The sequence below is a fragment of the Crocuta crocuta genome, unplaced genomic scaffold (genome assembly GCF_008692635.1).
Source record: "Crocuta crocuta isolate KB4526 unplaced genomic scaffold, BGI_CrCroc_1.0 scaffold96, whole genome shotgun sequence".
In the NCBI taxonomy this organism is placed as follows: Eukaryota; Metazoa; Chordata; class Mammalia; order Carnivora; family Hyaenidae; genus Crocuta; species Crocuta crocuta.
This window is the reverse complement of record NW_027531522.1, coordinates 4737836-4764191: the sequence shown is the minus strand read 5'-3', so window position 1 is coordinate 4764191 and position 26356 is coordinate 4737836. Positions and strand designations below refer to the sequence as shown.

Sequence of the window (26356 nt, the reverse complement as noted above, 5' to 3'; positions counted from 1 at the left end):
AACAGTTCTTTAACATTAAAAAAATTATGCCTAGGTTGGGTGTCATATTAATTCCTGCTACACATTTAAGTATATAAGCAGCAAAAGAATAATTACCGAAAGGCTTGGCCTACAAAGTCCATGTTAGCATCCTTGCCCTACTGAATCTGTCCACTGAATCCTAGTGCCTTTTTCTTTCATGGGCCCAGATTTATGTGTAATTACTGTTTGGTGGCAAACTATTATGTTTCTAACTAAATGCTTCAAAATCTATATTGTGTCCTGCTGTAAAAGCCTTAGCAACCCCATTTCCTGTTGTCCAATTTTTTAAAAAGATTTTCATGGTACATTTTTTCAGGTTTGTAAACATAATCACTTCCTCAGAGTTTTTAGATTTGTTCTGTATTCAGTTTTTAAGATCGTCACTACCAGGCCTCTTACCACAGGGTCTCCAGTAAGTGTTTGTATATCATCTCTTAAATTGACTGAATTTTATTATCAAGTGTTTTTAAGAATAGATTCTTAGAACCTCTATTCTCTTGAATTTCTTCATAATGGAAAATCATTCCTGCCTTAACTTTAGAATTCTTCTGCCATTCTGTGGGTTGCCTTTTAGCTTTGCTGTTTTCTTCACTGTGCAGAAGCTTTTTATTTTGATGTAGCTCTGCTAGTTTACTTTTGCTTTTATTTCCCTTGCCTCAGGAGTCATATCTAGAAAAATGTTGCTATGACTGATACCACAGAAATTTTTGCCTGTGCTTTATTCAAGGACTTTCATGGCTTCAGGTCTCAAATTTTGGTCTTTAACCCATTTTGAGTTTATTTTTGGTGTATGGTGTATGAAAGAAAGAAAGAGTTTGGTGAAGGAAAGTGGTCCGGCTTCCTTCTTTTGCACGAAGCTGTCCAGCTTTCCCAGCACCATTTATTGGAGAGACTGTCTTTTCCCCATTGTGTCTTCGTTCCTCTTTTGTTAATAATTAACTGACCATATAATTGTGGATTTATTTTTGGGTTTTCTGTTCTTTTCCATTGATCTATGTGTGTCTCTCTCTTTTTTTTTTTTTTTAATAGTTTATTGTCAAATTAGTTTCCACATAAACTCTCTCTTTTTTTTTAAATGATAATTTACTTTTGAGAGAGAGAGGAGAGCACAAGCTGGGGAGGGGCAGATAGAGGGGGACAGAGGATCTGAAGTGGGCTCTGTGCTGACAGCAGTGAGCCTGATGTGGGGCTTGAGCTCACAAACCCTGAGATCATTACCTGAGCTGAAGTCAGACACTCAACTGACTGGGCCACCCAAGTGCCCCATATGTGTCTGTTTTAAAAAGTTGGTGGTTTTTTGTTTTTTTTTTTAACTTTTAAAAAGTTTGTTTTGAGATAGTTACATCACAAGTGGGAGAGGGGCAGAGAGAGAGGGAGACAGAGAATCCCAAACAGGCTCCACATTGTCAGCATGGAGCCTGATATGGGACTTGAACTCACGAAACTGTGAGATCATGATCTGAGCCCAAACCAAGAGTTGGATGCTTAGACTGAGCCGCCCAGGCACCCCTGTTTTTAATGCCAGTACCGTACTGTTTTAATTACTACTCTTTTGGAATATAACTTGAAACCTAGAATTGTGATACCTCCAGTTTTATTTTTCTTTTTTAAGATTGCTTTAGCTATTTAAGGTCTTCTGTGGTTCCATATAAATTTTAGCATCATTTGTTCTAGTTCTCTGAAAAATGTTATATTTTGATAGGGATTGCATTAAATGTGTAGATTGCTTTGGGTAGTATAGACATTTTAACTATATGTTCTGTTTTTGGTGTAGTTGTAAGTGGGATTGTTTTCTTTATTTCACTTTCTGTTGCTCTGTTATTAGTGTATAGGATGACACAGATTTCTGTACATTGAGTGCTTTTGTATCCTATTATCCTCTACTGATTTCTCAGTGGAGTCTTTTGAGTTTCCTATATGTAGTAATCATGCCATCTACAAATAGAGTTTTACTCCTTCCTTACCAGTTTGGATACCTTTTATTTCTTCATGTTGTCTTCTGTGGCTGGGACTTCCTGTACTGTGTTGAATAAAAGTGGTGAGAGTGAGTATCTCATCTTGTTTCTGGCCTTAGGGCAAAAGCTCTCAGTTTTTCACCATTGAGTGTGATTGATGTTGGCTGTGGGTTTTTCATATAAAGCCTTTATTATATTGAGGTATGTGAGGACTAATAGGTATTTTTACCTCTTTCAGAAGCTAGAGGGAATGGCAGGGATGCGGTATAAAAGCTCAGCCAAGGCAGTAGGAGTTTTTGGTAAAGCTCCAGATTCAGCTCTCTTTTTTTAATAGTTGATGAAATGTCTTGTACTAGGTTTTAATCTGTCACCTATGTGGGATATCTCATTCCTATGGGAGAATGCCCGAAGATTTTATAGAATTCATTCTTAGCCTAGATCCTTCCTTGACTTCCAGAGTCAGCACCTCTTCACTCTTCCTGTCTTTTATCTCCTACTTGTTCCTTTTTTTGCCCTGAAGTGGGTATTACTCTTTAGGCAGAAAAATAACAAATTAAGGGGGTGGGAAAATGAAAAGATAAAAGATCTCTTCTTTCCAGATTTGGGGGGTTTTGTGATATTCTCAGAATTCTAGGGAATTGGAAGCAGGAAAAAGCTGAATTCTGTGGCTCAGACTTGGACAGTTTCTGGTCTTATTTCTAAAATTTTCCGTTTCATTGCCTGGTTGCCAGTTTTTGCTTAATGCATTATTATTTTTGTAAATATTATAAGTGTTATTGCAAACTTTTTCTTTTTAGAAAATTTTCTTTATTTTGAGGGAGGGGAGGGAGTGTGTGTGCGTTGAGAGGGACAGAAAGAGAGAGTCCCAGGCAGTCTCTGTGCTGTCAGCAGTTAAGGAACCAGTGAGGTTACCACCTGAGCCAAAGAAATCAAGAGTTGAATAGACTGTCCCACCCAGGCACCTCTGTTTAATGCATTATTATTTGCCTTTGCCATCTCCCCAGTTTCAGTTGCTGTTGGGTTTGTTTCATTTCTTTTTCTTTTTTTTTTTTTTTCTACTGGTTCCTGTTTGTTCATTTGATTTTTACTTGGTTAACACTGGAAAAATTTGATATGATATTTCACATCACCTTTTTAAGTGCTGAGAGTTAGTTGAACGTAGGCACTCCTTCCTTAATAGAAATTCACTCAATTCCAACACAAAATTGTGTTATGTTAAAATAACTCATATTTGTTTTTTTAAAAAAGTTTTAAATGTTTTTATTAATGTTTTATTTTTTAATTTTTTTAATGTTTTTTATTTATTTCTGAGAGTGAGACAGCATGAGCAGGGGTGGGGGTTCAGAGAGAGAGAGAGGGAGATACAGAATCCAAAACAGGCTCCAGGCTCTGAGCTGGCTGTCAGCACAGAGCCCGATGTGGGGCTCGAACCCACAAACGGTGAGATCATGACCTGAGCTGAAGTCGGACGCTTAACCGACTGAGCCACCCTGGCACCCCTATGTTTTATTTTTGAGAGAGAGAGAGCGCACGCGAGACAGAGCGTGCACGCGTGTGCGCGACTACACACATGGGGGAGGGACAGAGACTGAGGGAGACAGAATCAGAAGCAGGCTCCAGGCTCTGAGATGTCAGCACAGAGCTCAGGTGGGGCTCAAACTCACAGACTGCGAGATCATGATCTGAGCCAAAGTCAGACGCTTAACCAACTGAGCCACCTAAGCACCCCTTAATTTTCCTTTAAGAATTTATTTACGCATTCCAGTTTGCACACTGGGACTCTAAACGTAGGTTTAAAACTCCTATATAATTGTCCTTAAAATAGTTCATTCTGGAACTAAAGCTACTTTAAAATTTTCTCCCCCTTCTTTCTTTTCATCTTTTCCTTCCTTTCTCTACTCTTTTACGTTTCCATGTTAAAATTTCTCATCATAGCCAACTTGTCTATTTTTTTCCCTTGAAATTTAAGTCTGCTTTTAAAAAGTTTTGTTTAAGTTTCTTCAAGGGTGTAGATAAAAGAGTACTTTGTGATTGTTTAAGTGATTTGTTTCTGATCTATAAAAATAGGTCCTCTCATGGCTCATTTAAGGATTAAATGCGATATATGTCTTTGTATGATTCTGATTGTTATTGTTAGCTGTGCTCACCGATTCAGTTGGGAGCAGCACTGGCTGTTCTGACCTGTGGAGTTACAGAAAACATACCCGGTACTGGTTATTTCCTTCTGGTTGTTTCCCCTGCGCACGCAATACAGTTTTAAAACTAATTCATGTTAACCATTTTCCTAAATCTCTAAGTATTCTTTCAGAACATACTGATTTTAATGGCCATTATTTGGTTTTGTAATAACTTTTTCAGCCACATCTCTGTTGTTGCATATTCAGATTGTTTGCAGGTTTTTCTCATTGCAAATAGTACTATAATAAACTGTATTTAACCCTTTGTTCACCTCCTAGAGGTGAAATTACTAGGACAGAGAACATTTTTATGGTTTCTAATTCTTTTAAAATTGTCCTTTGCAATTTATAGTCTCTTCAATGTATGCAAGTACCCATTTCACTATAACCTGAGGAACACTGAGTTTTATAAAAAGCAAAACCCAACAATTTTGATTATTAGTGGGAGAAAAACATTACCTTTAGTTCTTTAATGGATGAGTGGTACTTTTTTTTTTTTGTTATTTAGTGAATCTTTGTTTCTTTTGTGAATTGCCCTTTTTACATTGTTCTATGGTGCATACATGTGCATATATGTATATATTTTAGTGATTTGTAAAAGAATTTAATCAGTGCTAAAATACAGACAGATTTATTTTACTCATTTTCCAAATTTTTGTTTTTTAAAAGGTTTTAAATGTAGAAGCATTTTAAATGTAAACAGCTAAACTGCTTTTTCCTTTTATAATTTTTATTTTGTCTTTATACTTAGAAAAGGCTTTTCTTTTTAAAAAGTTAAAGATCTCAAAAATATTTTCTATCCATTTAGATTATTTTAACTGTTATTTAACTCTTTAAAATAATCTATCTTGATTTTGTTATATTTTGAGTAATGTACTCTCCCTCAAGTTATTAACCAGTTTTTCTAGTACCGTTACTATGTAATTTTGGTTTTTCCTTGCAGATTTGGAATCCCTTCCTTATCATGTGCTAAATATTTACATATAATTGAATCTCTTTCTGCAGTATCCCTTTGTTGCGTGGCTCTACTAAAATCAGCCTCTCTCTTTTTTAAATTTATTTATTTTAATGTTTATTCACTTATTTTGAGAGTGTGCAAGCAGAGGAGGGGCAGGGAGAGAGGGAGACTCAGAATCCCAAGCAGGTTCTGCCCTGGCTATATATAGAACCTGGTGCAGGGCTCTAATGCATGAACGTTGAGATCATGACCTGAGCCGAAATCAAGTCGGATGTTCATCCAACTGAGCCACCCAGGCACCATTCTCTCTCTCTCTCTTAAAATTTTTTTAATTATTATTATTTATAGTTTGTCAAGTTGGTTTCCATATAACACCCAGTTTCCATCCCAACAAGCGCCCTCCTCCATGCCTCCTCCATACCCTTCTCTTTTTTTAATCTTACCCCCAATTCTTATTTAAATTCCAGTTAGTTAAAATGCAGTGTAATATTAGTTTCAGGTGTAGAATTCAGTTATTCATCACTTACATACACACCTAGTGCTTATCACAACCCTAGTGCTCATCACAGCAAGTCCCCTCCATAATCCCCATCACATATCTAATCTATTGCTCCACAAACCTCCCCTCCAGTAACCCTCAGTGTGTTCTCTGTAGTTAAGAGTGTGTTTCCTTGGTTCGCCTCCCATCTCCCCAGACATGTTCATTTGTTTTCATTGTTAAATTTCACACATGAGTGAAATCCTATGGTGTTTGTCTTTCTCTGATTTATTTTTATTATTTTTGATGGGTGAGTAATATTCCATTGTGTATATATACCATATCTTTATCCATTTATCAGTTGATGGACATTTGGGCTCTTTTTATAATTTGGCTATTATTGAGAATGCTGCTAAACATTGGGGTGCATGTATCCCTTAGAATCATTATTTTTGTTTCCTTTGAGTAAATAGCTGGTAGTGGTAGTGCAATTGCTGGATTATAGGGTTGGTCCTTTTTTTTTTTTTTTTTTTTTTTAACCTAAGCCCCAATGTGGGGCTTGAATTCAAGACTCTGAGATCATGAGTTGGATCCTGGATGCTGATACCAGGCTCCCCAGGGTAGTTCTGTTTTTTAACTTTTTGAGAAATCTCCATAGTGTTTTCCAGAGTAAAGTCAACCTATCTCTTTAGTGAAAATAATTAGACTGTTTTGATTCATATTTTACAGACTAGTAATAGAATGTGTTCATGGTCTGTTTCCACGGTCTGTTTTCCATGGTCTGTTTCCATGCAGTCTTCATGTCAGGATACATTTCCTGAATTCTGTGTGATTCCATGATGATTTCTATAGGTTTGTATTTTCATACCTGTACATGTGCATCCCTTGCCTTTTACTCTCAGGCAGTTTGCACGTTTTAAGAGTTTGTTTACCTTGTTGTTATTCAGGGTCATTTACTGTTGAAGCATCCCATCTCTTGTAGAGTAAAACCCTTGAGGAGTAACACCCAGTATGTGAAATAAAACATGTGAAATAAAACATTTCATCAAGGATGAAAAGGCTTTTTCATTATCTTTATGGGAGAAAAATATTGATACAGAACTTACAGACCCAGGATCATTTGAACCTCATATTTATAAATTAGATTGTAATTTATACTTTCTTTAATTCTCATTATCCAATTGTGTATTCTAGTCTTGTTTCAATCAGCTACTGTTGCTTGGTAAACCACCCCACAACTTATACTGGCTTATAACAGGCAAGGTTCAGCAGGAACAATTCATCTTGCTTCCACGTGTTATCAGCTGGGTTTACCTATGAAGCTACATTCAGCTGGTGGCTGCCAGGGTAGTGTAAGATATAAGCCTTTTTTTAAAAAAAATATTCTTTTGGCATTTTTAAGTCATTTTACTTCTACTAAATTATTCCGGCAAGGTAGTCTTATTCACGTGTTGGATGCTGCTGGCTATAGCATGAGGTACTTCAGTTTTTCTCCACAGGATCTCATTGTCTACTTGATTGATTATCTGTCAGAGAGTTTGAAGTGGTTATTTACATGGTGGCTGGAAATCAAGGGGCAAAGGTGGAAGCCATCTAAGACTTCGTAAAGCTTTGGGCTCCTGAACTTCTACAGTATCACTGTGCATATCCTCTTGGCCAGAGCAAGTCACAGAGCTAACGCAAGTTCATGGGGGGTGGAGAAGAGGACATGTTACCATGGGAGGAGCAGTGATATCCAGCAGAAGCAGAGGCAGGATTCCTGGGTGGTCATTACTAAGATCTGTTGCAGTGAGAACGATAGAGACAGTGCGACTGGGGGGAGGGGCAGAGAGGGAGGAAACACAGAATCTGAAGCAGGCTCTAGGCTGTAAGCTGTCAGCACAGAGCCCGATGCAGGGCTCAAACCTAAGAACCTTAAGATCATGATGTGAGCTGAAGTCAGATGCTTTACTAACTGAGCCATCCAGGCTTCCCTAAAATGTAACTCTTTTAAATAAGAGGACATTTCACTCCTAATACTGATTCTTATCTACCTGATTCAAGCAATTGAAAGCAATTTGGTTAAAATTTTTGTAATTAAATAAAGTTGGGCTCTTCATATGTAATTCTAATTCAATTGAATTCTTATATTTTAGTTCATCAGTTTTAGTACTTTAAAGTGAAAATAGCACACCACAACTTTAAATTACTAAAAAAAAATTTTTAAGTTTATTTTCAGATAGTGAGAGAGCATGAGTGGGGTTGGAGCAGAGAGAGAGGGACAGAGAGAATCTCAAGCAGGCTCCATGCTGTCAGCGTCGAGCTGGAACTTACAGAACTGTGAGGCCATGACCTAAGCTGAAAGGAAGAGTCGGACGCTTAACTGATGGAGCTACCCACACACTCCTAATTATTTTGGTTTGAGATAGCTAATTCATCCATTTTTCAGAGTAAACCTTGGAAAGAATGTCTCACTTCAGTTTCTGTTCCCTGGATTCCAGTTTGTGGGCCATACAATTAAATGCATAGTGGTGTAGAATCTGACACTATTCTAATGTGATGGTGCATGTCAAAGTGCTATGTAAATTTTAAAGTGCAGTTTATAAGATGTACCAAAAGTATTTGGTGTTTTTTTATTTTGTTTTAAATGTTTGTTTATTTTGAGAGAATGAGGGGAGGGGGAGAGAGAGAATCACAAACAGGGCCCATGATCAGCACAGAGCCTGATGCGGGGGCTTGATCTCCTGACTGTAAGAACCTGACCTGATCTAAAATCCAGAGTTGGATGCTTAACTGACTGAGCTACCGAGGAACCCCTTTGGTGTTTTTAAAAAGAAAAAATTCTATGTTGCTTGATATAATTGCAGCAAATAATTATAGACTTCAGTTGTTTATATTGTTATTTTAGGTTGGTCAAGAATAACCGAGCTGAAATCACTTAAAATAATTTATACTAATATTACTATACATCTTAATGTATAATTATACTATTTTACTAGTATTGTATATAAAATAATACGACTACAATAAAAAGTAATGTTTTTATTTTTTGTCAAGTATTCATTAACATTTTGAGTTACTAAACAGAATTATGAAAGAATCATCTTTATGATTTAAATGATATAAATTTAAATTGGATTTTATTTCTGTACATTTCTAGAAATATAAAGAAAAGGACAAACACAAACAGAAACACAAGAAGCAACCAGAGCCATCACCTGCATTGGTTCCTTCTTTGACTGTTACCACAGAAAAAGTAAGTTTTAAGTGCCATATTTTGTTTTATATAATAACTAGGTATGTGCTGGCTTTTATCTTTAAGAAGTATTGTCATTCTCAGTGTCCTGGTTCCCTTTAACTTTTCCTATTTCTTTAACCCTACGTCAAGCACTGATTTCCATTTCTTTTGTCTTTTATTCTACGTTCTGTTTATACTCTGTTTTGAAAAATAGTAAGGCTAATAACTTGAGAGTCATCATTGAGATTAAGAATTTGGGCTATAGAGTGGGCTTTGCCCCCTGTGATTTTGAATTCTGGCTTCGCCACTTAGTCTTCATTAACCTCTTTGTAACTTTGATCATCTGTACAGTGGGGGAACTAATTATTGGAATTCAGTAAGATAATATATGTAAAACAATTGCAACAATATCTGGTTTATAGGAAGTATTATAGTAAATCTTAAATGTACCTAATATGGAAACAAATGAGGACAGAGAAAGGTGACAGGACACAGGTATCGAGGAGCGGGGGAAGGGTGAGGGTTGAGGCTGGGCAAGGGGCCAGTCACGTAGGGCTGTAGAAACCAGGGGAAGGACTCAGTTTTTTTAGTTTGACTAAAAAGCGAGCCATTGGTATCTTCTGAACTGAGATGTAATATCATCTGACTTAGGTTTTGTCAAGACCTCTGGCTGCTTCGTAAGGATCTCTGTTTTGGATCGACTGTAGAGAGTCAAGGATGGAAGCAGGGAAGCCATTAGGAGATTATTAAAATAATGCAGAGAGATATGAATATATTTAAACATAGAACCCATGTAGCTTTCTCATAAAGAAGGTGAGAAGTGTGAGAGAAACAGAGGATCCAAAGAAGAGTCAAAGGGTGTCGGACCAGATAACTAGAAAAAATGGAATTGCTGTTAACAAAGCTGGGAAAGACTGTGGGTGTGGTAGGTTGAGGGCAAGATGAGGAATTCAGTTTTGGATATGGTATTAGTATTCTCTTGCTTCCAGAACAAATTTAGCAGTTTAAAACAATATAAACCTATTATCTCCCTGTTCTGTAGGCTGGAAGGCTGGGTGGGCTCTGCTGGTTACTCTGGATCTCTCAAAGCTAAAATTGAGGTGGATGGCCTGGGTTCTTACATGGGAGCCAGAGCTTCTAAGCTCATTCAGGTTATTAATTTATGCCCATTTCATTTCTGGCTCTCAGCTGGAGTCTGCCCTTAGCTTCTAGATGCTCTCTTTGGCTCTTACACACGTGTCCTTGCATCTCAGAGCCAGCAGTGGCCTGTGGAATCCTTCCCATACTTGGAATCTCTCTGACTGCTTCTCTGCTGCATCTTTTCTGCTTCTGGCCACAGAAAGTTCTCTTCTTTTAAGGGTTCATGAAATTAGATTGGGCCTGCCTGAAAAAACCAGAATATAGTTTTTTAAAATTATTATTATTATTAATTATTATTTTACCTTTTTTAATGTTTATTTTTGAGAGAGAGAAAGAAGGTGTGAGCAGGGGAGGGGCAGAGAGAGAGAGAGACAGACATAATCTGAAGCAGGCTCTAGGTTCTGAGCTATCAGTACAGAGCCTGACACAGGACTCGAACTTGTGAACTGCAAGATCATGACCTGAGCCAAAGTTGGACACTTAACTGACTGAGCCACCCAGGCGTCCCAGAATAATTTTCTTATTTTAAACTCTGAAGCCTTACTTAAATTAGCGAAGGCCCTTTTGCCATGTAACATGACCTATCACATGTCTTAGGGATTAGGATGTGGACGTCTTGGCTGGGCTGTTCTGCCTATGTTAGGGTTGAAATATTTATTAGACATCAGGTAGAAATGTTAATTAGCCAGTGGCATGCATAGTCTGGCATTTGGGATAGAGGTCCACACTTTGGATACAAATTGGGAATTGTATGCATATAGAATTTACTTAAAGCCATGCGAGTGGGTGTCAGTGGAGGAATGAGTGCAGGTGGGGAGGCAAAGAGGCCTTAGGACGTCCTCGAGCTGCCTGTGTTGAGTGGTCTGAGAGAAGAGGTGAAACTAGCAAATAAGAGCGAGAAAAGGGACAGAGTTTGGAAGAAAACCAAGAGGTTGTGAATATGCTGGAAGTGAAGTTAGAGAAAAGACAAAAAAAGTTATGTCATAGTAATATGAGGACTAGCTATCATATTTAGTTATATGGTGATTTGAAAGTTCTAGTTTGAACTTTCTAGAATATAAAAATGGAAACATACAGTATTTACACTTTATCTTCTTTCACTCAGCATACTTTGAAATTCATTCGTGTTGTGTGTATCAGTACCTTCTCTTTGTTGCTGACTACCCTCTATTGTATGCACATACCCTAATGCTTATCCATTCAGTAACTGATGGACATTCAGATTGTTTCCTAGTGTTTGGCTATTAACAAAGGTACTAGGGATATAATACAAATCTTTATATGGACAGATTTTTCTTGCATAAATACCAAGGAATGTAATAACTGGGTCACGTGGTAGGTGTATCCTTAAATTTTAAGACACTATGAAACTGTTTTCCAAAATAGTTGTACCATTCAGTGATTCTCCCAGCAGGGTACCGGAGTTCTGTTCCTCTGCATTCTCTGCACCACCTGGGATGGTGAATTTTGGCATGTCTGGTGTACCGGTGTGCAGTACTTTCTCACTGAGGTTTCTGTTTGCATTTCTGTAATGACTAAATTATGTTAACATCTTTCTGTGTGGGTATTTGCCATTTCTTTACTTTCTTTCGTGAGGTCTGCTTAGATCTGTCCATCGCCTGTCCTTTTTTGTTGGCTTCTCTCTTCTGAATTTTGTGAGAAATTAGGTGCTCTAGATGTGAGTCCTTTATCATGTACATTATTTGCAGGTAGTTTTCCTCACTCAGTGGCTTAAGCAGACATTTTTTTTTCTTTTATGTTTATTCATTTTTAAGAGAGACAGAGCCAGAGCCGGAGAGGGAGCGGGAGAGGGGCAGAGATAGGGAGACACAGAATCTGAAACAGGCTCCAGGCTCTGAGCTGTCAGCACAGAGCCCGATGCAGGGCTCGAACCCATGAACCATGAGATCATGACCTGAGCCGAAGTCGGACGCTCAACCGACTGAGCCACCCACGCACCCCTGTTTATTTATTTCTGAGCATGTGAGTGCATGAGTGTGAGAGAGAGGTACACAGATGGGGAGAGAGAGAATCTTAAGCAGACTCCATGCTTGATGCACAGCCCAATGTGGAGTTTGAGCCCATGACACTGGGATCATGAAATCAATTGTCGGACGCTCAACTGACTGAGCCACGAGGTGCCCTTGTCTGCTTTTACATTTAATATCAAACTCTTGATTACTGTAGCTCTAAAATAACCAGTTAAATCAGGTAGGATCCATCTTCCAACTCTGTTCTTCTCTTTAAAAGTCATTTTGACTATTCTAAGTTCTGTTTTTATGTGAATTTTAGAATCAGATTGATTGCCTAGTTGAAATAAAACTGCCTGTATTTTTACTGTAACTACATTGATCTATAAATCATTTTGAGGGAGAATTAATGTCTTTAACAATATTTAGTCTTCTGATCCACGAACACAGTACACATCTCTTCATTTATTTATCTCAACAACAAGTATACAGGTTTTATTCATCTTTTTTTCAGCTCTCTTCCTAAATGTTTGATGTTTTTTGATGCTGTTACAATCTTTTTTAAGATGTAGATTTCTGGGGGCATCTGGGTGGCTCAGTCAGTTAAGCCTCTGACTTTGGCTCAGGTCATGACCTCACAGTTCGTGGGTTCAAGCCCCTTATTAGGCTCTGTGCTGACAGTGAGCTCAGGGCCTGGAGCCTGCTTCAGATTCTGTGTCTCCCTCTCTCTCTGACCCTCCCCTGCTCACGCTCTCTCTCTCTCCTCTCCCCCCCTCCCCCCCAGGAATAAATAAAAAACATTTTTAAAAAATTAAGAAAAGATGTAAATTTCTGATTGTTTCTTACTAGTATATAGAAATACATTTTTGTAGTTTTGTATGTTTATGTGGTGTCCTGCAAACTTGCTAAAGGTTTCTTATTTTCAGTAGCTTATTGATTCCATGGGATTTTTTTCACAGATGATTAGGCCCGCTACAGATAAGATAGTTGTACTTCATCCTTCCTGATCTGGATGCCCCTCATTTCTTACTATATTTTTAAATACAAGTGCTAAGAGTGAGCATCTTTGCTTTATTCTTGAAATTAGGAGGAAAGTAATCTTTTAACATTATATGTGATGTTGAGGAAGTTTCCTTCTGTTCCTAATTTGTGGAGTTTTTATCAACCGTGGATGTTAGATTTTGTCATTATTTTTCTATATGTTGATATCATGGGTGTTCTTTCTTTTTTTAATCTGTTAATATGATGAAGTACATTGGTTGATTTTTTTTTTTTCCTGCTGTTAAGCCAGATAAATCCCACTTTGTCTTGATATATTACCAATTTCTTCTTCTTTTTTTTTTTAATGTTTGTTTATTTTGAGACCAAGCAAGAGACTGAGTGCAACCTGGGGAGGGGCAGACAGAGGGAGACATAGAATCTGAAGCAGGCTCCAGGCTCTAAGCTGTCTTAGAATGTCTTTGGATTTGGTTAAAAAATAATGCTGGACTCGGAATGAGTTGCCAAATGTTCACTCTTGTTTACTTGTTTGGAAATGTTTCTCTAAATTTTGTATTTTTCTTAATGTTTTGTAGAATTTACTTTTTTTTTTTTTTTTTTTTTTTTTTTTTTTTTTAGTTTATTTTGAAAGAGAGAGAGAGCGCAAGTGAGTGAGCAGGGGAGGGGAAGAGAGAAGGAGAGAATCCCAAGCAGTTAGTGCTGAGCCTGACGCAGGGCTGAAACTCAGAAACCATGAGATCGTGACCTGAACCAAGATCAAGTATTGGACGGTTAACAGATTGATCCACCTGTGTGCCCCTAGAAGAATTACTTCTAAAGCCACCTGGGCATAGAGTTTTTGTTGGGAAAACTTTTTTAAAACTATAATTCCATTTCTTTAATAGATAGAGAACTATTTAGGCTCTTCTTCTTGAGGTACTTTTGGCTGTTTGTATCTTTTTTTTTCTAATTTAGGCTGGATAGAGGTTTATGAATTTTATTGATCTTAAATTATTTGTGTTTGGAATCATTGATTTTTTTCCCCCCCTTATCATAATGTTTTGTATTTTAGTTTTTTGTTTCTGTTCTGATTTTATTGTTTTTTTTTTCCCACTCCTTGATTTGGCTTTATTTCTTCTTTTTCTAATTTTTTAAGGTATAAGATGATTGAATTTATTTGAGGCCCTTTTTTTGATATAGGCAGTTTTAAAAAATTAAACTTCTAAATAAATTTTTTAGAGGCATTATCTATTCAGTAAGAATGGAATCATACTTTCTAGTTTAGAATCTGGAAATAATACCTGTTTTGCACTGACATTTTCATAAAGGAACTTTGGAAATTTGCAAGCAAAATTTCCATTTTTAGGAAGTGAATATTCAGAAGAAGTTTTCATGCATAAAAATGACAGAAGGAATAGTTAAATGGGTAAATTTAACTGTTTGCGTGGGGAAATTTTGTCTGCGAATCTAGTGGTGGACAACTAGCTCCTTTTTTTCTTTTTTTTTAATGCAGCTTATTTGAACTTAAACCAAAACAAAGGCAGTTCCTCCATTTTTTTTTTCTCATTCCCCAATACCTTCCTTGCCTTTGGCAACACTAGTATTTATTTTTTTAGAGCAGTTTTAGATTCACAGCAAAACTGGGGCGCCTGGGTGGCTCAGTCGGTCAAGCGTCCGACTTCGGCTCAGGTCATGATCTCATGGTTTGTGGATTCGAGCCCTGCGTCGTGCTCTGTGCTGAAAGCTAGCTCAGAGCCTGGAGCCTGTTTCAAATTCTGTGTCTCCCGCTCTCTCTGACCCTCCCCTGCTCATGCTCGCGTGCGCTCTCTCTCTCTCTCTCTCTCTCTCAGAAAGAAATAAAACATTAAAAAAAATTTAGATTCACAGCAAAACTAGTGGAAAGTACAGAGGTTCCACTGTACCCTCTGTCCCATATTTATTCCCCCCCATCAGAGTGATAAATTTATTATAATATGTGAATCTACACTGAAGCATCCTTAGTGCCCAGAATCCACTGTTGATATTAGGGCTCACTCTGTGTTGTATGTTCAATTCTGTGAGTTCTGATTACTATATAATAACATGTATCCAGCACTATAGTATCCTACAGAGCTTTTACTACCCTGAAACTTCTCAATGTTCTGCCTATTTATTTCTCCTTCCTTTCAAACCTCAACAACCACTGGTCATTTCAGTGGTTGGTCTCCATAGCTTAACTTTCCCAAAATGTCATATAAAATAGGAATCATACAGTGTGTAGCTGATTCAGATTGACTTCTTTCACGTAGTTTCCTCCATGTCTTTTTCTTAATATTTTAAAGATGTTATATTTTTTAGAGCAGTTTCAAGTTCAGAGCAAAATTGAGAGGCAGGTACCAGGATATCCCATATATCCCTTTTCCCCTATTCCTACACATATATGGCTTCCCCTTTTATCAGCATTCTTCAGAATGGTGGTAAATTTGTTACTGTGGGTGAACCTACATGGACACATAATTATCATCCGAAGGTCATAGTTGACATTCCGATTCACCGTTGGTGTTGTGTGTTTCTGGGTTGGACAAATGTATAATGACACGTATCCACCATGATAGTATCATACAGCATAGTTTCACTGCCCTAAAAAATCCAGTTTTCCAACTCTTCATCCTTCCCAATCTCTATCCCCTGGCAACCACTGATCTTTTTACTGTGTCCATATTTTTTACTTTTTCAAAATGTCATATAGTTGGAATCATAGTATATAGCCTTTTCAGACTAGCGTTTTTCGCTTAGTAATATGCATTTAAGATTCTTCCATGTCTTTTTGAGGCTTGCTAACTGATATCTTTCTAGGACTGAGTAATATGCCATTGATTGGATGTACCAGTTTGTTTATCCACTTACTACAAAAGGACATCTTGGTTACTTCCAGGTTTTGGCAGTTATGAATAAAGCTGCTATAAACATCGGTGTGCAGTGTTTTGTGTAGACGTAATTTTTCACTTCTTCTGGGTGAATACCGAGGAATGTAATTGCGGGGTAATATCGTAGGAGTATGTTCAATTTTGTAAGAAACAGCCAAACTGTCTTCCAGAGTGGCCGAATCCTTGGCATTCCTACCAACCATGATTTGAGAGTTCCTTTTTCTCTACATCCTCACCAGCATCTGGTACTGTTGGTGTTCTGGATATTGGCCATCCTAACAGGCATATAGTGGCATGTCATTGTTTAAATTTTCATTTCTCTGCTGACATAGGATGTGGAGCTGCTTTTCTGTGCTTACTTGCTATCTGTGTATTGTCTTTGGCCTTTTTAAAAAATCAGTTATTGTTTTATGAAGGGTTCTTGATATATTTTAGATAAGTCTTTTTATCAGGTATGTCTCTCGTGTGTGTGTGTGTGTGTGTGTGTGTGTGTGTGTGTGTGTGTGTGTATTTATTTATTTATTTTGAGAGAGAGTGCATGTATGTACACAAATGTGAGAGGGAGAGAGAATCCCGAGCGGGTTCTGTGCTATCAGCACAGAGCCTGACACGGGGCTTAATGCCCTGAACTGTGAGATCACAACCTGAGCTGAAACCAAGAGTCAGATGCTTCAGTGACTGAGCTTCCCAGGCACTCCTTTTTTTAAATTTAAGTACAGTTGACACACAATATTAGATTAGTTTCAGCTGTACAGCATAGTGATTCAACAGCTCTATATGTCATGTTATGCTCACCACAAGTGTAGCCACCATCTGTCACCATATAATGTTACTAAAATGCCATCAGCTATATTCCCTATGCTGTATCTTTCAATTCCTATAAATTATTCTTTCCATAATTGGGAGCATGTGTCTCCCACTCTCCTTTGTACATTTTGCTCTCCTCCCTTACGCTTCTTCTCTTGCAGCCAACCATCAGTTTGTTCTTTGTATTTATAGGCCTGATTCTGTTTTTTGCTTGTTTATTCATTGGTTTTTTAGATTCTGCATGTAAGGAAATCATAATGGTATTTGTATTTGTCTGACTTATTTCACTTAGGGTAATAATACCCTCTAGGTTCATCCCTGTTGCAAATGGCAAGATCTCATCCTTTTGATATGGCTGCATAATACTCCATTGTGTATTCCATCCCATTCCATATATATACCACATCTACTTTATTCAGCTGTTAGTGGACACTTGCTAGCTTCCAAACTTTGGCTATTGTAAATAAAGCTGCTAAAAGAATAGAATGTGCATGCATCTTTTCAAATTAGTGTTTTTGTTTTCTTTGGGTAACAAATACCCAGTAGTGGAATTATTGGATCATATGGGGTTTCTATTTTTATATTTTTTTGAGGAATAGAAAACTTTATGTAAATAAAAGGGTTATTTAGCTGTCTTCTGAATTCTGTTTTTAGCTTTTCAAGGAACTTCATGCTGTTTTTCCACTGTGGTTATAACACTTTACATTCTTCCCAACAGTGTACAAAGATCCCCTTTTCTCCATGTTTTTGCCAACACTTGTTATTTCTTGTCTTTTTGGTTCTAGCTATTCTGATAGGGGTGAGGTGATATTGTTTTGATTTGCATATTTCTCATGATTACTGATGTTTGGCATCCATTCATGTGTCTGTTGGCTGTCTGTCTTCTTTTAAAAAATGTTTATTTAGGTCCTCTGTCCATTTTTCAATCACTTTTCTTTTGTTTTGAGTTGTATAAATTCTTTATGTATTTTGGATATTAACCCTTTGTCAGATATATCACTGGCAGATATCTACTTTTTTTTTTTTTTTTTATGTTTGTTTATTTTTGAGAGAGAGAATGAGCAGGGGAGGGGCAGACGGGGCGGGGCCAGAAGATCCTAAGTGGGCTCAGGGCTGATAGCAGTGAGCCCAATGCAGGGATCGAACTCAGGAACCATGAGATCATGACCCTCGCTGAAGTCAGAAGCTCAACTGACTGAGCCACCCAGGTGATCCGGCAGATACCTACTTTTCTGCAAACGGTTTGCCTTTTTGTTTTGTTGATGATTTCCTTTGCTGTGTAAAACTTTTATTTTGATATAGCACTGACAGTTTATTTTTTCTTTTATTTTCCATGTCTGGGAAGATATATTTAGAAAAATGTTTCCGTGGCCAGTGTTAAAGATGTAACTACCGTGTTTTTGTCTGGGTTTTCGTCATACTTTCAGATCTCACATCAGGCTAATTTTTTTTTTAATGTTTTTTTAATTTATTTCTAGGAGAGAGAGGGAGAGAGAGAGAGAGAGAGACAGCGTAAGCAGGGGAGGGTCAGAGAGAGAGAGGGAGTCACAGACTGAAACAGGCTCCAGGCTCTGAGCTGGCAGTCAGCATAGAGCCCGATGCGGGCCTCGAACCCACGAACCACGAGATCATGACCTAAGCGAAAGTCAGACGCTTAACTGACTAAGCCACCCAGGCGCCCCCACATCAGGCTCATTTTTATGTATGGTGTAAGAAAGTGGTCCGGTTTCATCTGTTTGCATGTCGCTGTCCAGTTTCAGCACCATTTTTGAAGCTGTTATCTTTTCCCCATTGTATATTCTTGACTTCCTTTGTCATAGACTAAATGATCACATAAATGTAAGTGTAGGTTTGTTTCTGTGTTCTCTGTTCTGCTCTGTTGATGTATGTGCCTATTTTTGTTCAGCATCATAGTGTTTTGATTACAACAGCTTTGGTAGTATATCTTGACTTCTGGAATTGTGATACTTCCAGCTTTGTTCTTCTATTTCAATATTGCTTGGGCTGTTTGGGGTATTTTGTGTTTCAATACAGATGTTAGTATTAGTTGTTCAAGTTTTGTGAAAAATGTCAGGTATATCTTTTATAAATATTTTCTCAGTTTGTAGCTGATCTTTTCATTTTCTTGAAATGTCTTTGCAGAGCAAAAGTTAATTTATTATTACTTTTTANAGGGGAGGGGTAGAGAGATAGAGAGGGAGACACAGAATTTAAAGCAGGGTTGAAGCTCTGAGCCATCAGCACAGAGCCTGACGCGGGGCTTGAACCCACCCACGAACCATGAGATCATGACCGAGCTGAAGTTCAGTGCTTAATTGACTGAGCCACCCAGGTGCCTCAGTGTTCATTTACTTTTGAAGGAGGGAGAAACAGAACAGAGGATGAGCAGGGGAGGGTCAGAGAGAGAAGGAAACACAGAATCTGAAGCAGACTCCAGGCTCTGAGCTGTCTTGTCAGCACAGAGCCGGACACAGGGCTCAAACCCAGGAACTGCGAGATCATGACCTGAGCTGAAGTCAGATGCTTAACCGACTGAACTACCCAGGCACCGCTATTAATTGATTTCTGAATGTTGATCTAACCTTGCATTTCTGTGATACATCCCACTTGATTGTGGTATATAATTCTCCTTACAGGTTGTTGGATTTGATTTGCTAACTATTTGTAGGTGATCTTTGCATCTATTGTTTGAGAGGTGTTGTTCTGTAGTTTTATTTCTTGTACTGTTTTTGTCTGTTTTGGTATTAGAGTAATGTTGGCCTACCAGAATGAATGTGGAGTATTCCCCCTGCTTATATCCTCTGAACAAGATTGTAGAGAATTGGTATTATTTCTCTCTTTAATGTGTGATAGAATTCACCAGTGAACCCATCAGGGCCTGGTGTTTTCTGTTTTGGGGGATTATTAATGATTGATTGAATTTTTTTTTAAAGATTTTATTTTTAAGTAATCTCTGTACCCAACATGGGGCTTGAACTCACAATCCATACATCCAAGAGTTGCATGCTTTATCACTGAGTCAGCCAGGCACCCCTCAGTTTTTAAATAGACAAAAGTGTATTTACATTGTCTCTTCTTACGTGCATTTGGCAGCTTGTATCTTTCAAGCGTTGGTGCACTTCATCTAGATTATCAAATTTGTGGGCATAGAGTTGTTATAATATTCCTTTATATTCCTTTTAATGTCTGTGGAATCTATGGTATGTTCCCTATTTCATTTTTGATATTAGCAATTTGTGTTCTGTTACTTTTCTTAGTTGTCCTGGCTAGAGATTTATCAATTTTATCCATATATTCAAAGAACAAGCTTTTGGTTATGTTGATTTTTCTCTGTTGATTTTCATTTTTAATTTCTTTGATTTCTGCTGTGGTTTTTACTGTTTCTTTTCTTCTGCTTATTTTGATATAATTTGCCTATTGTTTCTTGTTTACTAAAGAGGAAGCTTAGGAGTATTGATTTAAGGTCTGTCTTCTTTTCTCAGACATGCATTCCCTGCATCTCTAAGTACTCTTAGCTTTGCTTTTGCTGCATCCCGCAAATTTGAATTTGTGTTTTCATTGTCATCTTAATAATATTTTAGTCTCTTGAGCGTTCTTTGACTTGTGTTAATCTAGCCATTCTGGGATTTCCAGCTATATTTCTGTCAGCTGATTTGTAGTTTAATTTCATTTTGGTTTGAGAGTACAGTTATATGATTTCTATTCTTTAAGATTTGTTAGGGGTGTTTATAGCCCTAAAAGTAATAAATACATATTTTTAATGCTTGTTTATTTTGAGAGAGAGTTAGAGCATGAGTGGGGGAGGGTCAGAGAGAGAGGGAGACACAGAACCTGAGGCAGGCTCCAGGCCCTGAGCTGTCAGCACAGAGCTCAACACGGGGCTTGAACTCACAAACCATGAGACCATGACCTGAGCTGAAGTCAGACGCTTAACCAACTGAGCCACCCAGGTGCCCTGGTAGTATATCTTGATTAATGATTCATGAGAACTTGAAGAGAAGGAGAATATATATTGCGCTGATAATTGAATAGTCTACAGACATCAATTATATCCAGTTGATTAATGGTGTTATTCACTTCAGTTATGTCCTTACTGATTTTCTGCATGGGGGATATGTCCATTTCTGATAAAAGAGTGTTAAAACCTCATCTGTAAAAGTGGATTCATCGATTTCTCCTTATAATTCTATCAGTTTTTGCATATTTTGATCCTCTAGTGTTAGGCACATATTCATTAAGGATTGCTGTGTTGTGTCTGCTTGTAGTATTGTCACCTTGATCCTTATATATATATCACTCCTTAACCCTGAAAACTTTCCTTGCTCTGAAATCTACTTTGTCTGAAATTAATTAGGTCTTCTCACTTTGTTTTGAATACTGCTAACATGGTATATCTTTCTCCATTCATCGTTTTTTTTTGTTTTTGTTCTTGTTTTATTTGAGAGAGAGGGAGAAGGAGAGAGAGAATCTTTAGTATATGTACTGCTGAAGCGAGTGCAGGGGAGAGAGAATCTTAAGCAGGCCGGAAGGCCAGTGCAGAGCCTGACTCCTGTCTTGGGGCTCAATCTGATGACCACGAGATCATGACCTGAGCTGAAATAGGTGCTTGACTGACTGAGCCACCCACGCACCCCTCCCTTCATTAATATTTAATCAATAAGTGTCATCATATTTAAAGTGTTTCTTGTAGATAGCCTATAAATGAGTCTTGATTTTGATACTAACAGTTCTTTTAATTGGTATATTTAGACCATTTATGTTTGATGTAACTATTGACACATTTAGGTTAATATTTGCCAGATTTGTAACTTTTTTATTTGTTGCTCTAGGTCTTTGGTACTGTTTTTATCTTCCAAATGTTTTCTACTTATCAGGGTTTTTGTTTTTCTTTGAGTTAAATTTTTTGAGGGGTGCCTGGGTGGCTTAGTCGGTTAAGCGTCCGACTTTCGCTTAGGTCATGATCTCGCGGTTCGTGGGTTCGAGCCCCGCGTCGGGCCCTGTGCTGACTGCCAGCTCAGAGCCTGGAGCCTATTTCAGTCTGTGACTCCCTCTCTCTCTGACCCTCCCCTGCTCACGCTGTCTCTCTCTCTCTCTCCTAGAAATAAATTAAAAAAAAAAAAAATTTTTTTTTTAAATGTTAATTTTGAGAGAGAGAGAGAGAGTGTGAGTGGGCAAGGGGCAGGGAGAGAGGAAGACACAGAATCTGAAGCAGGCTCCAGAGCTGGCCACTGCCTTGTTGATGGCAGAATGAATGGCCTTTATTTAAAAAAAAATTTTATGGTTTATTTTATATTAGAGAGAGCAGGTGTCCCTGAGTGAGCAGGGAGGGGCTGAGAGTTCGAGATAGAATCTGAAGCAGGCTCCAGGCTCAGAGCTGTCAGCACAGCTCCTGATGCAGGGCTTGATCTCACAAACTGTGAGATCATGACCTGAGCCAAAGTTGGATGATTACCTGCCTGAGCCACCCAGGTGCCCCCTTAGGGCCTTTCTTCTTTCCGGGCTTCTTTGAGGGAGCCATTCTGCTGGGCCCTGGTTGGAAAGGGAAGAGCCCGAGGTATTGTGGGAGAGGGAAAGCAAGGAGCAAGTACAACTTCCCGGTTGCCTGGCAGCAGGCAGAAGGGGAGACATCATCCTCCTTCTAAGGGTTTTAACTGAGGTTTTTTTTTTAATGGTTCTATTTCCTCTCACTTCTTAATATATCAATTACATTTCTTTTCATAGTTCCTCTACTGTTTGCAGTATATATAAATAGAGAACTAATCCATGTTCATTTTAAAATAATACTATACCACTCCACAGTAGTATGAGTACCTTGTAATAACAAAATTTTTCTCTTCTTTTTTTTTTTTTAAATTTATTTCTGAGAGAGGCATAGAGACAGCATGAGCAGGGGAGGGTCAGAGAGAGACACACACACAGAATCTGAAGACAGGCTCCAGGCTCTGAGTTAGCTGTCAGCACAGAGCCCGACGCGGGGCTCAAACCCACCAACCGTGAGATCATGACCTGAGCTGAAGTTGGATGCTCAACCTACTGAGCCACCCAGGCGCCCCATAACAGAGTATTTCTAAATTTCTCCTTCTCATCTTTTCTGTCAGTGCCGTCATTCATTTCACTTATACAGAAGCATATGTAAGCATATATGTAAGACTATATAATCAAATATATTATTGCTGCCATTACTTTGAACTTTGTTAGATCAAGTATAAGGAAAATCAGAGTTTTAATTTTACCTTCATTGATTCATTCTCTCATGCTTTTCTTTATATAAATCCACATCTGACCTGTATCATTTCTTTCTCTCTGAAGAGTTTCTTTTCACATTTCGTGCAATGTAAACCTACTAGTAACAGATTTCCTCAGTTTTTTTTTGTCTGAGAATGTCTTTGTTTTCACGTTTGAAGGATAATTTTGCAGTGTACAGAATACTAGTTCTTCACAGGCGCTCCCCCCACAACCCCCCCCGCCCCCAACACCTTAAATATTTCACATCACTCTCTTCTTGGTTGTATTATTTCTGAGGAGAAGTCAGATGTAATTCTTATCTTTGCTACTAGGGCTTTTTGCCCTTCCAGCTTCTTTCAGTATTTTTTTTTTTTAACCTTTGATTTCTTGTAGTTTGAGTATGATATACATGGGCATAGTTTTTTTGGACACTTGTCTTACTTGGTAGTCTCAGAGCTTCCTGAATTTGTCGTATGGTTTCTGACACTATTTTGGGAAATTTATAATCATTACATGCTGGACTAGAATCCCAGAAGTGTTAACATAGGCATTTAACACTACAAACTTTGTTCTAAGCACCACTTACAAATTTCGATGTGTTGTTTTCTCTTTTTTATTTAGTTGAACAATACCTTGTGGTTTCCTTTTGATTTCTCTTTGATCCATGGGTAGTTGCAAGGAGCTTATTTACTTTTGAAGCATTTGGGAAACTTCACGTATTTTTTTTGATACCGATGTCTAATTTAATATCTTTGTGTTATATAATTTCTTTTTTTAAGATTAAAAAAATGACACACAATATGGATTATTCTGTTTAGTGTTCCGTGTGCTTTTAAAAAGAATGTATATTCACTCTGCTCCTAGTATATGGAAGTTTTCTGTAAATGCCAGGTCAAGTTGATTTATACTGTTTAAGGTCTCTATATGCTTACTTCTGTTTTCTGTACACTTGTTCAGTTTTTGAGAAGAGGATTTGGATCTCTCTTACTGTTACAGATTTTACTCTTTTTCTCATTTTCTTTTTATCAGTTTTTATTTATTTTGAAGGTCTGTTACTAGGTGCAAAAGTGTCTAGGATTTTTGTATTCTCGTGATGAACAGGTATCTTTATCCTGGCAATATTCCTTGTTCTGACATTTATTTTGTTTGTACTAATGTTGTTAATTCACCCTTGTTTTCATTAGTGTTAGATGATACTTCTATCCCAAACTTGTACTTTGAGTATCTTTGTGTCTTTAGATTTATATATATATATATATATATATTTTAAAGTTAATATTTATTTATTTTGAGAGAGTGCACAAGCAGGGGAGGGGCAGAGAGAGGGAGAGAGAGAATCCCAAGCAGGCTCTACAGTCTCAGTACAGACTGCACATGGGGCTCAATCTCATGAACTGTGAAATCATGACCTAAGGTGTAACCAAGAGTCTGACGCTCAACTGACTGAGCCGCCCAGGCGTCCTTAAAATGGTTTCTTATAGCCAGCATATAGTCTTGAGTTTTCTTTTTTTTTTTTTAAACAATTTTTTTTTTAGTGTCTTTATTTTGAGAGACAGAGACAGAGAGTGAGCGAGGGAGGGGCAGGGGGGGAGGGAGAACCAGAATCAGAAGCAGGCTCCAGGCTCCGAGCTGTCAGCACAGAGCCCGACGTGGGGCTTGAACCCACGGACTGTGAGATCAGGACCTGAGCCGAAGTCGGACGCTCAACCGACTGAGCCACCCAGGCGCCCCGAGTTTTCTTTTTTAAGCGTTATAATCTCTACCTTTCACTGGAGTGTTGTTAGTTAATTTACATATGATTATTGATATTGTTGTATTTAAATCTATCATTGGCTAATCCTTATTACTTGCCTATTTCATTTTTTTTTCTGTCTTTGTCATTGAATATGTTTATGATCCCATTTTGGCTGCTTAGTAATGATTCTTTGTTATTTTATTGATTGCTTTGGGGTTTATGTCATACATACTTTATCATAATCTGCCTTTAAATGATATTACACCATTTCACATATTGTGTAAGAATATACAATTCAGGGGTGCCTGGGTGGCTCAGTCAGTTGACTGTTTGACTCTAGATTTTGGCTTGTGTTATGATCCCAGGCATGGGATCAAGCCCTGGGTCTGGCTCCGCGTTGAGCATGGATTTTCTCTTTCCTTTTGTCCCTCACCCCTGCTTCTGCATGTGTGTGTGTTCTTGCTCTTGCACACTCGCTTGCTCGCTCTCTCTGTCTCTCTCTCTCAGAAATCACAAAAGAATATACAGTTTAGTAGTTACATATTTGTACTCCTGCCTTTTTTTGGTTTTGTGCTATATTTTGTTGTATTTTAAAGTTTTATGTATTTTATACAAACCTCACAATTGTTACCAATTTCCTGGGTCTTCAGTGGTAAAGAGATTAAATATTTAAAATGTCTTTATCTTTTTCCCTTTCCAAAGTTTATTTATTTATTTTGAGATGGAGAGCATGAGCAAGGGGTGAGGCAGAGAGCTGGAGAGAGAGAAAATCCCATGCAGGCTCTGATCTGCTTGATCCCACGAACTATAAGATCATGATGTGAGCTGAAATCGAGTCAGTCGTGTAACTGACTGATCCCCCCCAGGCATCCCGGAAGAAGTCTTTTATATTTACCCACGTAATTACTGTTTTTAGTGTTCCCAGTTACTTTGTGTAGATCCATGTTACCTTTGTTTTCCTTCTGCCTAAAAGACAGCCGTTAGCATTTATTGTAGTCTTGCTTTGCTGATTAGTTCTTTCAGCCTTTTTTTTTTTTTTTAAATCTGAAAGGCAGTTAGAGTTCACCTTTGAAGAATATGGGGATTAGGACCCCCGCATAGTAGAAAATCTGCATATAATTTTTGACTCCCCAAAACTTCTAATAGTCTACTGTTGACCCAGAAGTTTTACTGATAACATAGTCAATTAACACATATTTTGCATGTGTATTCTGTACTGTGTTCTCGCAATAAAATAAGCTGGAGAAAAGAAAATGTTATTAAGAAAATGATATGGAAAGGCAAATACATTTTGTATTTACTGCATATAAATGGAGTCATACAGTTGAAACCAGTGTTGTGTAAGGATCAACTATCATTTGCCTTTGCTTTTGGAAAATAATTTAGCTTGGTGTAGAATTTCAGGTTAAAAGTTTGTTTCTGTCTTTTTTTCTTTTTAAGTTTATTCATTTATGTTGAGAGACAGAGAGAGAGAGAGAGAGAAAGTGTGCACAAGCAGGGTAGGAGTAGAGAGCCAGGGAGAGAGAGAATCCCAAGCAGGCTCCCTGCTGTCAGTGCAGAGCCCGATGCTGGGCTCCAACTCACAAACCCTGAGATGATGACCTGAGCTGAAAATCAAGAGGTAGATGCTTAACCAACTCAGCCACTCAGATGCCCCAGTTTTCTTTTGTCTTTAAAGGTTTTATTTACTCTTGTTTTCTAACTTGGATTATTTCCATGAGAAATCTGTTTTCATTCTTATCTTTGTGTCTTAGCACATAAAGCATCTCTTTTTTCTTTTTTTAAACTC

The 26356-nt window shown here is 37.9% G+C and overlaps 1 protein-coding gene across 1 annotated transcript in view; it reads left to right on the top strand.

The window, feature by feature from the left end:
• The window catches only part of MLLT10 (MLLT10 histone lysine methyltransferase DOT1L cofactor), a 188836-nt gene that overhangs the window by 87424 nt on the left and 75056 nt on the right, over window positions 1-26356 (top strand). The window contains exon 6 of the mRNA XM_077772493.1: window positions 8729-8824. Within this exon, the coding sequence (XP_077628619.1) occupies window positions 8729-8824 (96 nt within the window). The remainder of the gene's footprint in view (window positions 1-8728; window positions 8825-26356) is intronic.